General features: G+C 30.8%; 2 protein-coding genes across 4 annotated transcripts; both read left to right on the forward strand.

The window, feature by feature from the left end:
- The first annotated feature begins 513 nt into the window (after nucleotides 1-513).
- On the forward strand, nucleotides 514-4,317 carry LOC110113776 (cytochrome P450 CYP72A219-like). Of its 2 annotated transcripts, none has more exons than XM_028698631.1 (4): nucleotides 514-783; nucleotides 882-1,126; nucleotides 2,709-3,102; nucleotides 3,786-4,317. In XM_028698631.1, the coding sequence occupies exons 1-4, from the start codon at nucleotides 529-531 to the stop codon at nucleotides 4,218-4,220; spliced, it is 1,329 nt and encodes a 442-aa protein (XP_028554464.1). In that variant the 5' UTR covers nucleotides 514-528; the 3' UTR covers nucleotides 4,221-4,317. The 2 variants fall into 2 exon arrangements, with proteins under 2 accessions (XP_028554464.1, XP_020702120.1); XM_020846461.2 differs by having other exon boundaries at nucleotides 2,715-3,102.
- A 5,727-nt stretch (nucleotides 4,318-10,044) lies between these two features.
- LOC110113799 (cytochrome P450 CYP72A219-like) lies at nucleotides 10,045-15,321 on the forward strand. 2 transcript variants are annotated; one of them, XM_020846497.2, is made up of 5 exons: nucleotides 10,045-10,441; nucleotides 11,826-12,052; nucleotides 12,146-12,390; nucleotides 13,963-14,350; nucleotides 14,720-15,321. In XM_020846497.2, the coding sequence occupies exons 1-5, from the start codon at nucleotides 10,156-10,158 to the stop codon at nucleotides 15,152-15,154; spliced, it is 1,581 nt and encodes a 526-aa protein (XP_020702156.1). In that variant the 5' UTR covers nucleotides 10,045-10,155; the 3' UTR covers nucleotides 15,155-15,321. The 2 variants fall into 2 exon arrangements, with proteins under 2 accessions (XP_020702156.1, XP_020702158.1); XM_020846499.2 differs by having other exon boundaries at nucleotides 10,301-10,441; nucleotides 11,869-12,052.

The raw sequence follows: 15,321 nt of genomic DNA on the forward strand, positions 1-15,321 counted from the left end.
ACCAACTCTAGCTTCGTAAGGTAGATGGATTGGAAGATGTTCCATAGAATAAAAAAAACTCAGGGGAAATATTTTTTCTAACTTGTAGAGGATGATTGGTATGTTATCCTCGCTCCTCCGTAAAGCTCTTCTCTTAGTTTAGATGAACATAGGTCTTTGAATAAAATGCTAAGCTCAGTCATTAGTTTTCCATTATAAAAATTTATGTATTAATTAATTATCATATGAATGATTTTTATAATTAAATATTTGTAGTTTTTTAAATAATTTTTTATTTGGGTGATTTTTGAATAAACTAGATCCTTAAGCCAAGGATTATGTGGGCTACTCCTACTCTTGTTCAAATAGGCTTAGAAGCAAATCTGGATTGAGCCGAATTCCAGGAAATACAATTTTTTAAAATAGTAAATGATAAATAAGTAAATATCAAAATTTTGGAGTTAACATATAAATACATATAAATTTTGTGGTGCGTATGTAAATTTCTCTAAGAGGGTGTTTGGAATCTGAAGGCCTATTTTTTGTTTTATGTGTTGGTTGAAAAAAAAATATACAGGTAAGAATAAGGTGCCATTCTTTTGGTTTGGGCCTTCCCCTAGGGTGATCATCATGGATCCTGAGCTTGTAAAGGACGTTCTTTCTAGTAAATTTGATCACTTTGAGAAGCTAAGTTACACGCCAATTCTAAGGCAACTAACTCTGGGGGTCGCAATGTATGAAGGTGAGAAATGGGCCAAGCATAGGAGAATCATTAACCCAGCCTTCCATGTTGAGAAGTTGAAGGTACTTTTTTTTTTTTTTCTTGTGGTAGGAATTTGGCATAGGTCAAGGAATTGAAATTTAAGCCTTCTAGTTACATTATCATAGTTGTGTTCATACAGATGATGATGCCATTATTTTCTGCTTGTTGTGATGAGCTAATAAGTCGATGGGAAGAGTTGGCTGATAGTTCAAATGTGTTTGAAATAGATGTTTTGTTCGAATTCCAAAAATTTTCTGCAGATGTCATCTCCCGAACAACATTTGGTATTAGCTATAAAGAGGGTCGACGAATTTTTGAACTACAGAAAGAGCAAACTAAGCTTGTGTTCGAGGCTGCTCGGAATTTGTATATTCCTGGTTTTAGGTACATTTCTTTTTCTAGTTTTTGTGGGAAATAATTATCATATTGTTTATGTTGCTTAACCTTATGCTACAAGTTATCTTCCAGTCTAGAATTTTTTATTTCATACCTACAGTATGATACACAAAGTCATGTAAACACTTGATTCACATATCGCAAGAACCCTTGAATTTTATCAATTGTCAATTATTTTTAGCGAAAATAAAAAAAAATGAAGAAAATCAAGTTATGGTTAGAAATATGGAACAAAATCTTGTGCTTGTTAAAAGTTAGATTTTAAAAGATCAATTATACAGTTCAAATAATATCAAGTCCAAAGAACTGACCTCCCTCACGAAGTTTTGATGGCTTATTTTGATGATATGGCTTAAAGTTGAAAAATTAAAGCCATCAAATCAAATATATTGCTTATATAAGGGAAGAAACTCTTCTAAAAACCTTCAAATCAAATATATTGCTTATATAAGAAAAATCAAGTGTTTTATGGAATTAGAATTTTTAATGTAAATCTATAATGAGATGCACACTGTCTTGCAAATGCGCATAATTCATACATTACAACATCTTAATTTTAATTATCATTTATTATTTTTAATAAAAATGAAAAAAAAATTGATGAGAATCCATCCAGATGATAAATCAATAGTTTTCTATTAGAAGTAATCTTAAAATATCCAAAACAATGAAAGATTATACAATTAATTGAAAGTCACATGAAAAATTTTAGAGAGTATCATAGTTAAAGCAAATCAAATGCACTGAAATCAATAAAATTTTTTGGAGAAATTAAATTAAGTACAAGGATAGAAGTCAGCTTCGAACTTGTATGAGGAGATAATCTGTTTAAAAAAATCCTTATGTTTCCCACTTTATGAAGGAGTAGATAAAAGTAATAATACATTCAGCTAGAAAAAAATTCTAAAATAACAAGATACTCTTGTGTTAGTGTGAGATTGATATACTTTATATGTGATTTTATGTTTTTTTTTTTTTCTTAGAAATAAACCATGAATGTTATAATCCAAATAAGATGATAATTTTATTAATTTTTAAACTTCAAAGATCTATATAAATCCTCATCTAATGTATTTGAAAATTTTGGCTTAATTCACATTTAGTTCTTCTATAAGATATTTAATGAAATGAAAATAATAACAAAGTAATCTCTTGGTAAAATTTTTAAATTGATCTTGTAGTTGATTCTTATATATTGCTAAATGAAAATTAATGTTCTATTTTCTTCATCTAATGCATCCTTATATAATCCTTCGTGAAAGTTTACGTTGAATATTGGTGAATCATTTTTCTTCGCAATGAAGCAACATTGAACACATCTATTTCTCTTTTGATTCATGAACACTTGGCTGTCTTGTAAATCTTGAAGCTTTCCGTTTGAAAACTTTTTTGTATTCATGTTCCTTTCGTCGCTTATCAATTATTTGAGAGTAATTGATTGATTCAACTGAACTTATTAGAAGGAATAGTTATATAGAGTTAAATTTAATTTATTCTGGTGAAAATTTGTTATTTTTAGTTTCAGTTGATCTTGACATCTAGTTGGACAAATATAACCAGTAATTTTAAGTTGTAGGTTTATACCCACCCAAAGAAACAGGCGAAGAAATGAAATCTACAAGGAGGTTACTGCATTACTGAGAAGTATGATTGAACAGAGAGAGCATGCAATAAAAAATGGTGAAGCTAAGACTAATGACTTGTTGGGCTTGTTGATGGAATCAAATAAAAGACATGCTCAAGAAGGAGATCACATGCAAGATGCTAGTTTGACTACAGAAGATGTGATTGAGGAGTGCAAGTTATTTTACTTTGCTGGCCAGGAGACAACATCAGTTCTTCTTACATGGACCATGATCGTGCTCAGCATGCATCCAAACTGGCAGGATCAGGCAAGAAATGAGGTTTTGCAGGTGTTTGGCCAAAGCAAACCAACCTTTGAGGGCTTAAGCCGGCTGAAGATTGTAAGCACCTATTTACCTTTTGCTTTTCATCTACACGAAATTTCTTATTTAATTAATCATTAGAAGTAAGAAAAATCCTTTATTTTTGTGGTTGTAGCAGGAAAGAAATAGCCCTTGATTCATTAACTATTCTTTCAAAGTTGGCTCTTATTTCTATGGAACACATGATTGTTGGAAAAAATTGAATAAGGATATATTGATACACGATTGTGTTAGGATATAGAGACATTTGTTCAAAATAAGAAGATATTTAGTAGAACTATTGAATGATTGAAATGCAAGAAAATACATGGGTTCATTTGTTTCTACGGCAATTTGTATGTTGTGTAGATATGTGTGGAATCCGATTGTATTGACCAATCCGGTTATTCTGTTATCTCGAACTTCAAAGCTTGTTGTGTATATATTGATATATTGATACACAAATGTGTTAGGATATAGAGACATTTGTTCAAAATAAGAAGATATTTAGTATAACTATTGAATAATTAAATTGAAATGCAAGAAAATAGATGGGATTTCCTTCAAGCACATACATGGGATTGTTGTGATTTCTTTTCCTATTGTGATACATATTTATAGATTTTTTTTTTTAATAATGAATTTCCTTCAAGCACATATAATAATTCTCTTAACTTTCAATGCTACGCTCCATATTATTAGATTTGATATTCTTCCTGCAGGTGACTATGATTTTTTATGAGGTTCTAAGATTATATCCACCGGGAGTTGCACTCTTTCGACATACTTGCAAAGAAATAAAGCTGGGAGAGTTTACTTTCCCACCTGGAGTGCAACTTTTGTTGCCTATCATCCTTTTCCATCATAGTCGGGAGTTTTGGGGTGAAGATGCTGAAGAATTCAACCCTGAGAGATTTTCTGAAGGAGTTTCAAAGGCAACCAAGAACCGACTCATCTTCTTTCCATTTGGTTGGGGTCCTCGAATTTGCATCGGCCAGAGCTTTGCACTTACAGAAGCTAAAATGGCTTTGGCAAGAATTCTGCAGCGCTTTTCAGTTGAGTTGTCCCCATCCTATGCCCATGCTCCCTATAACATTTTAATCCTTCAGCCTCAATATGGTGCTCAAGTCATTTTACACAAACTTCATCCATTGTAATTAGAATGGTGCTCAAGGCCTTCCACTAACTCTCAGTACTTATTATAAAATTTGATGTCATTATCAAATTACGACAGTTTATGTACTTTTCTTTTCATGTTGCTTCCTCAGCATATATATGTTATCATCTTCTGCATTCCCTTATAATACTATAGAAAAATATATTTACAACTCTCAAGTCTTTATCTGAATTTATTATACTTATAATGCAGAATTAGAACCACAAGGAAAAATTAAAGAATTTGGACCAAGTAAATGCAAGGCATTGGTTCCAAACCTTCTTCATGTTTAAGTAATTATTTTATAGTCTACCATATAAACTGAACCTTTCTAGGAAGAGCTTCAATGTAGTCTAGAGTTCTCCCTACTCTGTACTAACATCAAGATTAGTTATATTGCAAGTATGCTATAATTGTTATAATTAACTAAGCCCCTCAAGCTATTAAATGGGAGAAAATCCATTAAAGGGCTGTGTGATTTGAAGTAAAATAAGAGTAAAGTATTTCAAATATAGTAATTTTGAGAATATTTGTATTTGATTTGAAGTAAAATAATTGCAGTATAAAAATTTTTATGCATTTAAAGTTTTATCATCTAATTCAATTTTGATGTGATGCGGTGAATGATAAGTAGAATACACTTTATGATTAGTTATCTATTTTATATCCTTTTTTAAAATCTTCTTGAACTTTCTTTTGCATTTATATATAAATTGTAGGAAAAAGATATGAGATAATAATGTATTTTTGGAATCCTAACAGTTTTTACTATTTTGATATCTTAGAGCTATATTACGTGATGCTTGATGTCTATGCCTTGAAAGCGACCAGCTTATGTGATCCCAGGTATCTGATTTTTGTGATTCAGAATTTATCTATGGTACTTCTCTTTGTTATTAGCTGGTTTAGCTTTAATAATTCTAGGGAGGTATAGTAGGAACTAACTATAGCTCCAAGATGTTATATCTTATAGAATTATCTGTAGGTGTTATATGGCAAACATGGAATGTGCAACTCTGCGATGGTTTGTTGGGGCTCTTTAACTGTTCAATTGTTGTCACTTGCACCATTCTTCAGTACTCACCACTTTACATGGAAACTATTTTTCCGAGCCTCATAAATAGATTCCATCCCATTAATGCATGCGATGAAACTTTTAGGTAGCAGATTAGCTAGTTGATAAGGGCATTACCTTTTTATCTTTATAATTATCTTTTTGATAAGGGCATTACCTTTTTACATTAGTCATTATATATATATATATATATATATATATATATATATATATATATATATATGATTTACTACGACATCCTAAAACTAGGAAGATAAAAAGAAACCCATGAGAATTCACTGATCTCTAATAGAGTCATCATTTTGAGGCCATGTTTAGCTAACTAACATCCAAAAAGATTTTATTGACAACACATGCTTCATACTTGAACACAAGCATACATTATATAGATTTTGTATTATGATAATAGTTTTAATGTAGTTTATAACATGATTAAACTCAATTATATAAGAACATAGTTCATGATTGGTGTGGCAAGAATTATTTCTCAGCTATTGGAATAATGTATGTTTAATGTACACGGAATTTGTGCAACTAATAACATTACAAAGCTAATTATCTCATCATGTCAAAATGTCCGTGTGAAATACTACGAATAAATAAAAACATTCCACAATATATTATTAATAATTAAAGCAAATCACACGTAGCATATAGAGATGATACCCAATTAAATTTAAGATTGTATATAGAGATGATACGCTTAAACTATACATTTCACATACATTCATTAATGCTTGTTAAATATCCCCAAAACTTCTTTTTGTACATAAACAAAACCATTCATTATCTCTCTGAATGTTTTTCCTGTTGTCAATATGTGGATATGGAGATGATTATATATATACTTTTAAGTTCATATACTACTTATTTACTTCATTTATTGTGAGTATATACTCGATCTACCTCTTGTATGTTAAGTTAAAATAATTGATTAGAAAAGAAAGCAAGCGCTTGAAGTCATATGTACTATGCACTTGGTTTTGCAATAAGAGGTAATATTGATGCTATAAAATGAATTATATGATAAAATTATAAGAAAAATAAATAAATAAATTTAATATAATCAGCCCTATAGTTAGGAACTTTAAGCAAGTTTGGAGCTTATGGTGATGTGGGCTCTGAAAATTTGCCCCCTTGGGTCACCGCGACTCCTTTCTTTTTTGTTTGTTGACGAGGAGCGTTTTAATGAGTTTATGTTCTCGGGTGAATATTCAAAAAATAGATTAAGTTTTTAGATAAGTCATTACCTAGAGATTTCACTTTCATTTTATGAGGACTTTATGATTTGAGTTAAGGTTTCCTATAGGCGTAAGGCCTTATAGTTAATTATCCCTCCCAATAATGAGAGAAAACTTTCGATTAAAGCTAGTCATTGAACATATACGTAGCATCCAATGTATAGTAGCAGCAGAATTTGATATTGAAAATTAAAATTTTATTAGTGTACATGAAGCATATGGTGGGGGCAATGATGATAAAACTGATCAAGATCCCATGGTTATGTTATCCCAAGTCATTATGGTCCATGGTTTACTTAGTCAAAGGATATAGTCATCCCAACCAGATTGAAGGATCCTTGTCAGTAGCCATGGGTTGCGTCGTCCGAGAGTATATTGTATACTTATGATGAATGTATGCCTAAGGGGATATATTTGAGTCCACCTTAACTGACAAAGGGCTTTGTACCATATAAATTATATTCTATTGATTCATTACTCAAGATTTTAGAGTCGTTGGGGAACATACGGGTTTTTCTCGTGATCATAATTTAGTGGTGCCATTTGATAGTAAAATCACTCAGTCAGAGGGCCCCAGTCATAACCATTTATCTGTGGTGCTATTTGGTAGTAAAACAACTGTCGTATCAAGAAAAGGGCGCACAAGGCTTATCTGGCTTGCCGCAAGCACTACACCGAGCTTCTTTCCACCGTGCTAGGAAGAGCGCGGCACATAGATCTATTTGTTATGCCTCAAGCATAAAAAATGTGATTTGAGATTTTGAGTTTAGCGAGCATTATACATTGACGAGTGAGGCGACGACGATAGTGTTTGAGGGATCAAGTCACAATATTTTTCTTCCTCTCTCTCTCTCTCTCTTGTTTTGTTTGAATTTCTCTCTTGGAGTTAAATTCATGAGTTGAAAAGCTGGTACTGGACTGTTTTGAGTTAGATTTGTGACTTAGAGGGTTAGTAGTGTCTGTTTTGGGTTGGGTTTGTGAGCTAAAGGGTTGATAGTGGCTGTTAAGCTAAGCACTGCAGAGTATACTAACTAGTCTTAATTGAAATCTTGTAAACAAAAATGAACAATTAATCATAGGGGCTTGTACTTATGAGGACTCTCATATGCTATTATAATTTTTTTCTAAAATCTCGTTGAAATATATCAGTGATATCTTATATAATATCTAATGTAAATTTTCAAAATTTAAGCGAAAGCACTACGAAATAATTAAAAGAGCAAAATGAAAACTTAAACTAGATTCCCTTATAATTATGAAGTTGATAAAAGAAGTTTAATACATACTAATGACTTCATTTGGGAAGAAATTATTATAAAATATTTTAAGAAAACTTAAAATTTTAATTAAAGTAGCATTCATAAATTTTTAAATAAAAATAAGTTCATTTGATTATTAATCATATTTGTCAACATTTGCTCAATGGGGAACTCCAATTACACGACAATGCAATTGCATTTAGAATTTACATTGTATAGCAAAATACCCAAAAAAAAACTGGCTTCAAGCCAAGCTGGCCTAGTTCAAGCTCAACTAATTTATTCTACTTTATCCTAGTTCAAAAAGAACTCATCAATTTACTGGCAATAAGATTGACAATAAATAATCTAAAAATATTTCTCCATCAATTTTTATTTAAACAGATCACAATGTAAACGATATGATCAAATCAACTCAATAAAAATATAGAATTAAAATTGATGTACTTACGTATAATTAGGACAATTAATATTATTTAGATAATTTTTTTATTATTTTCTAAAATAAATTTTTATTAAATTTTTTTTTTGAACTATAAACTTTTATAATAAAATGCTGCCTTAAGAAAAATAAACAAGCCAAGATTGATCCAATCAAAATTTTACTTTATTTGGGATAGCTTTCTTACTTATTTTCGAAACAATTTTTTTGTACAAAAATTTTTGTGTTATAAAATTTTGTTCTAAAAAATTGCTTCATAAAACTGTAAGAAAGCTATCCCAGAATTCGTTTGAAACAGCCTTTGGAGTTTGGCCACTGCTTTTTCTTTCGCAAAAAAATTTTTTGCTAAAAAATTACTATAAAAAATTTCTAATTTTTTGTTCTAAAAAACAGCTTAGATAGCAATAAGAAAGCTGTCTAAGATTTCGTTTGGGATGGATTTCTTAATGCTTATTCAAACAGTTTTTTAGTAAATTATTTTTTTAAATTGGATATTTTTATATTATAAAATACTTTAAAAAGTAATAAAAAAATAATCCCAAATTAATTCTTAATTTAACTCCTACTTAAGGCTTTTAACTTTAACTTTAAATGACTGATCATTGGATTTTTGCTCATGATTTTTGAATAAAAAATTATCATATGAACTTTTGTTATAGGTAATGTACATTTTTCATTTATAAATAAAGAAAGCAATTTCTTTATAGATGCATATTAGTATGTATCAAATCGAAATATTGACATAGAGAAATTTGTTATGAAATTTTGAGTGAATTATATATATATATATCCAAATTTCGACTCAAACATTTTTGATTGAGAGCTTGACGGATCAAGATAAATGCATGTAAAAGATTGAGTGTTGGCAGTTCAATATCAATTCTAGATCTAGAAATCTTTTTTTCCAATGATGCTGAGAGGCTATTTAGTTTGAAGTAAAATAGAGATGAAGTATTCCATATACAAGGATTTTGAAAAATATATTGATGTTTGGTTTGAAGTAAAAGAAAGGAAGAAAAAATTTTTAAAGAACTTAGAAATCATCTTCTATTTCAATTTTGTTATTTAAAAAACGTTACATTTGACTAATTTTTCAAAACCTTGTAAATTTTCTATCATTATCGTCAACGCCGCTAATCATCACACGCAGTCTTTGGCCATTATAGTTTGCCAGAGGCTACCACAGCCTGCCATTAGCTACCATAGCAGCTTCCCAACATTGTAGTCACCTACCACAATCCTTCATCGCCTAACACATGCTAATAGCCCCCGATAGTTTTCACTGTTGCTACTATCGTTCTCCACCCACCACTACCATATTAGCCATTGCTCGCTATCGTCACTTCCACCGCTTGCTATCGCTGTCAGTTGGCGGCTATCAACCACTCGCTACTATCATTATAGCTTTATATTACATTCTTTCTACTTCAAATGAAAATAAATTATCTACATTTATTTTACACCTATTTAAATGATTTAAAATATTTCAAGCATATTAAATTTCTTTTAAATTTACATTATACAGTATACATTCCATTTGTAAATCAAACGGGCCCCTAAGTAAAATAAATAAGAAAATTTGCTTGTTTGACCTGTATAAGATTACTGAAATGCACCATTACGAATTATTATTAGAGTATATTTAATTATTTATCGTTTGCTTAAAAAGTTTTTTTAGCCTTCGAAGGCTGCATTCGCCGTTATCTTACCGTGTAAATTTACTAAATTATGTATTTTTTTTCCCTATATCTTTTATTCATGAACTTGGACTTTTTATAATCAGTCGTTTTCTTGACTGTCGACAAGTATCACTACTCGACAGAATGAGAACCTGGAAGAGATAAAGAGATCCTCTGCCCGTCAGAGCTCAAAGCCAGAAAGCCTTCTTGAACACGTTTCCTCGGATCGGAAGCTGCGACATGGAGTTGGGGTATTGGTTGGCGTTCGCGGCGACAGCGGCGACGTTGGCGGCGGCGGGTTGGGTCGGATGGTCGGCGGCGGAGTGGTTATGGTTCCAGCCGCGGCGATTGGAACGCAAGCTGATGGCGCAGGGGATTCGAGGAAGTAGGTATCGCTTACCCTACGGTGATCTCAAGGAGATTGGGAATCTCGTTGGTGAGGCTCGCCGGAAACCTCTGCCGCTTTCGCACAACATAGTCGACCGTGTCGTTCCCCATTTAACCCGCGCTGTGGATCTCTATGGAGGTAAATCTCTTCTTCTTTCTGATTTTTGTTTCTATTTCTAGAGTTTTTTTATGGTTTCGTTTACTTTTGGTTTGGGGAACGAGGCCTGTTTTGTAGACCTTTGGAGCAACTGTAAGCTGAAGGCAACTTTTAGCAAGCTTAATCTTAACACAGATGAAACAGTGAGGGATTTTGATGGGTGATAGATAAAAGGAGTGAAGATAAGCGCAAAAAATCATTTGATTAATTTATGGAAAAAAAAAATTTGTTAGGATATCATGATCAAGTTTTTAGTGGAGATGAATTTTAAAATATTTGAAAATATTTTTTTTAGATAACTGCAATACATATTATTTATTTATTATATTTATCTCCAAACCGATAATTAGAATAGACTAAAAACTTTAAAAACCCATCCTAAATATTTTATAATTAGGATAATGTAATATAATTTTCTTAATCTATGATGATATCATTATTTGTAATTAGATATGAATTATATTGAATAAATATTATTTAAATATTAGCTTATTAAGAATACTTTAAATTTTTTAATTATATTCGAATTATCTTAATTAAAACTCTTATTAATCATGATTTTTAGTTACTGTTTTATTATTTTGAGTAATTATGCGATTAATTAATTATTTCTAACTAGTTATTAAACTATAATAATAATAATAAAAAAAAAATTATATTTATATTAATAAATTTTAATTAATCTTAAGAAATTAGTACTTGTTAATTATGATTAATTATATATTTATTAATTATTTAAAATTTATCATAGTTAATGCATATAAAATATTATTAAAGCTAATTAAAATCTTGATTAATAGTTAATAAATCAAAATGAGTTAATTTATCTTTATCATTAAAATTTTTACAATTCAAGTATTTTAAATTTTAATTATATATTAATAAATTTGTAATAATCTTTTTATAATTATTGAAGTTTATTTAATATTTAAAGTATCATAATTAATCCTCACAAATATTATCACCCTTAATTAAAATCTTGAATAATTTTTAATGATTTCTTAGTTTTTCATCATAAAAATTTATGTATTACTTAATTATCATATGATTGATTTTTATATTTAAATATGTGTAGTTTTTTAATAATATTTTATTTGGGTGATTTTTGAATAAACTAGATTCTTAAGCCAGGGATTATTTAGGCTTAATCTAACTCTTGTTCAAATAGGCTTAGAGGCAAACCTGGATTGAGGTGAATTCCAGGAAATACAATTTTTTAAAATAGTAAACGATAAATAAGTAAATATGGAGTTAACATATAAATACATAAAAAATCTGTGGTGCGTATGTAAATCTCTCTAAGGGGGTGTTTGGAATCTCAAGGCCTATTTTTTATTTTATGTGGTGGTTGAAATAAAATATACAGGTAAGAATAAGGCGACATTCTTTTGGTTTGGGCCTTGCCCTAGGGTGATCATCATGGATCCTGAGCTTGTAAAGGACATTCTTTCTAGTAAATTTGGTCACTTTGAGAAGCTAAGATCAACGCCAATTGGAAGACTACTAACTCTGGGGGTCGCAACTTATGAAGGTGAGAAATGGGCCAAGCATAGGAGAATCATTAACCCAGCCTTTCATATTGAGAAGTTGAAGGTACTATTTTTTTCTTGTGGTAGGAAGTTTTCATAGTTCAAGGAATTGAAATTTAGGCATTCTAGTTACATTATCATTGTTGTGTTCATACAGATGATGATGCCATTATTTTCTGCTTGTTGTGATGAGCTAATAAGTCGATGGGAGGAGTTGGTTGATAGTTCAGGTGTGTTTGAAATAGATGTTTGGTCCGAATTCCAAAATTTTTCTGCAGATGTCATCTCCCAAACAGCATTTGGTAGTAGCTATAAAGAGGGTCGACGAATTTTTGAACTACAGAAAGAGCAAACTGAACTTGTGGTCCAGGCTGCTCGGAATTTGTATATTCCTGGTTTTAGGTACATTTCTTTTGCTAGTTTTTTTGGAAATAATTATCATATTGTTTAAGTTGTTTAACCTTATGCTACAAGTTATCTTCGGGTCTAGAAAATTTTTTTTTTCATTCCTAGTATGATACAAAAAATCATGCGAACACATTATTCACATATCACAAACTCTTGATTTCTAGCAATTGTTAATTATTTTTAGCGAAAATAAAAAAGTATATATTAAGAAAATCAAGTGTTTCTAATAGAAGCTATGGTTAAAAATATGGAACCATAAAAGATCTACTAAATGAAAATCTTGTGCTTGTTAAAAGTTAGATTGTAAAAGATCAATTATATAGTTCATATAATATCCAAGTCCAGAGCACTGACCTCCCACACGGAGTTTTGATTGCTTATTTTGATGATATAGTGTAAAGTTGAAGAATTGAAGCTATCAAATCAAATATATTGCTTATATAAAGGGAAGAAACTCTCCTAAAAAACCTTCGAGTCCCACACTTAATCATGGCTAAATTCATGGAATTAGAAGGAACAACAAATCCAAATAAAATTTTATTTAAAATATAAAATGGAATGAGTTTTATTCAAGCCAAAGACCAACAATATATAATGAAAATAATCCCATTGGAATGATTCAATATTCATTGAGTAAAATAACCCCTTAAAATCAAACAAGTTGATTTTCAAATAATCCTTGATAATATAAATCAACATTAAAAAAATCACAACACTAGAAAGGTCATCAATCCCTCATCTTATTATAAATAAGTTATAATGGCCTCAAATTGTTTGCCAATAAAAAGCCAAAAATCTTGTTAGACCATATGTTATGATGCTCTTGCAACTCCTATATGGATCACAACAAAAGGCACAGGAGGAGAATCACAAGAGCCATCAAAGAAGATCACAAAGAATCATAACTGAAGAAGCTAGAGTTTGTAGGAGGGAGGAGGATTCTATATCAATTCTACCAAGCCTGGAGAAATTTAACTCCAACAAATTGTTCATATGATACACGCCAGGCAAATTTAACTTAATTGTTCTTCCAGTAGTGCAATTAATTTTTGTACTAAGAAGCTGTTTTAAAGTAGAAAGAAAGCCACCCCAAATGAGCCTAAATTAAGTATAAGGATAGAAGTCAGTTTCCAGCTTGTATGAGGAGATGATCTGTTTAAAAAAATATCTTTTATTTCCCACTTATCAAGGAGTAGATAGATGTAATAATACATTCAGTTAAAACATTTTCAAAAATAACATGTGAGATTGATAAACTTTATGTGATTTTATGTTTTTTTTTCTTGGAAATAAATCATGAATGTTATAATCCAAATTGGATGATAATTTTATTAAATTTTTAAATTCAAAGATCTATATAATGTATTTGAAAATTTTGAATTAATTCACATTTATTTCTTCTATAAGAAGGAATAGTTATATAGAGTTAAATTTTCTCAAAAAATAAAATAAAATAAAGTTATATAGAGTTAAATTTAATTTATTTTGGTGAAAATTTGTTCTTTTTAGTTTTTGTTGATCTTAACATCTAGTTGGACGAATATAACCAGCATTTTTGAGTTGTAGATTTATACCCACCCAAAAGAACAGGCGAAGAAATGAAATCTACAAGGAGGTTGCTGCATTACTGAAAAGTATGATTGAACAGAGAGAGCATGCAATAAAAAATGGTGAAGCTAAGGCTGATGACTTGTTGGGCTTGTTGATGGAATCAAACAAAAGACATGCTCAAGAAGGAGATCACCTGCAAGATGCTAGTTTGACTACAGAAGATGTGATTGAGGAGTGCAAGCTATTTTACTTTGCTGGCCAAGAGACGACATCAGTTCTTCTTACATGGACCATGATCGTGCTCAGCATGCATCCAAACTGGCAGGATCTAGCAAGAAACGAGGTTTTGCAGGTGTTTGGCCAAAGCAAACCGACTTTTGAGGGGTTAAGCCGGCTGAAGATTGTAAGCACCTATGTACCTTTTGCTTTTCATCTACACGAAATTTCTTATTTAATTAATCATTTGAAGCATAAAAAAAATCCTTTATTTTTGTGGTTGTAGGCCCTTGATTCATTAACTATTTTTTCAGAGTTGGCTCTTATTGTTGTCGAAAAAATTTGAATCAGAATATATTGATAAACAAATGTGTTAGGATATAGAAGCATATGTTCAAAATAAGAAGTTATTTAGTTTAACTATAGAATTATTAGATTGAAATGAAAGAAAATACATGGGATCATTTTTTTCTATGACAATTTGCATGTTGTGTAGATTTTTAAGTGTGGAATCTGATTATTTAGATTATTATTTGGTTTGATATTCTTCCTGCAGGTGACTATGATTTTTTATGAGGTTCTAAGATTATATCCACCGGGAGTTATACTCCTTCGACATACTTACAAACAAATGAAGCTGGGAGAGTTTACTTTCCCACCTGGAGTGCAACTTCTGTTGCCTATCATCCTTCTCCATCATAGTCGAGAGTTTTGGGGTGAAGATGCTGAAGAATTCAACCCTGAGAGATTTTCTGAAGGAATCTCAAAGGCAACCAAGAACCAACTCATCTTTTTCCCATTTGGTTGGGGTCCTCGAATCTGCATCGGCCAGAGCTTTGCACTGACAGAAGCTAAAATGGCCTTGGCAAGAATTCTGCAACGCTTTTCAGTTGAGTTGTCCCCATCCTATACCCATGCTCCCTATACCATTTTAACCCTTCAGCCTCAACATGGTGCTCAAGTCATTTTACACAAGCTTCATCCACTGTAATTAGCATGGTGCTCAAGGCCTTCCATAAACTCTCAGTACTTATTGTAAAATTTTATGTCATTATTGCATTATGACTTTTTATCTTCTGTTCTCTTCATGCTGCTTCCTCAGCATATGCTATCATCTTCTGAATTCCCTTATAAAACAATAGAAAAATATATTTACAA

Source organism: Dendrobium catenatum, unplaced genomic scaffold (assembly GCF_001605985.2).
Source record: "Dendrobium catenatum unplaced genomic scaffold, ASM160598v2 fragScaff_scaffold_1117, whole genome shotgun sequence".
In the NCBI taxonomy this organism is placed as follows: Eukaryota; Viridiplantae; Streptophyta; class Magnoliopsida; order Asparagales; family Orchidaceae; genus Dendrobium; species Dendrobium catenatum.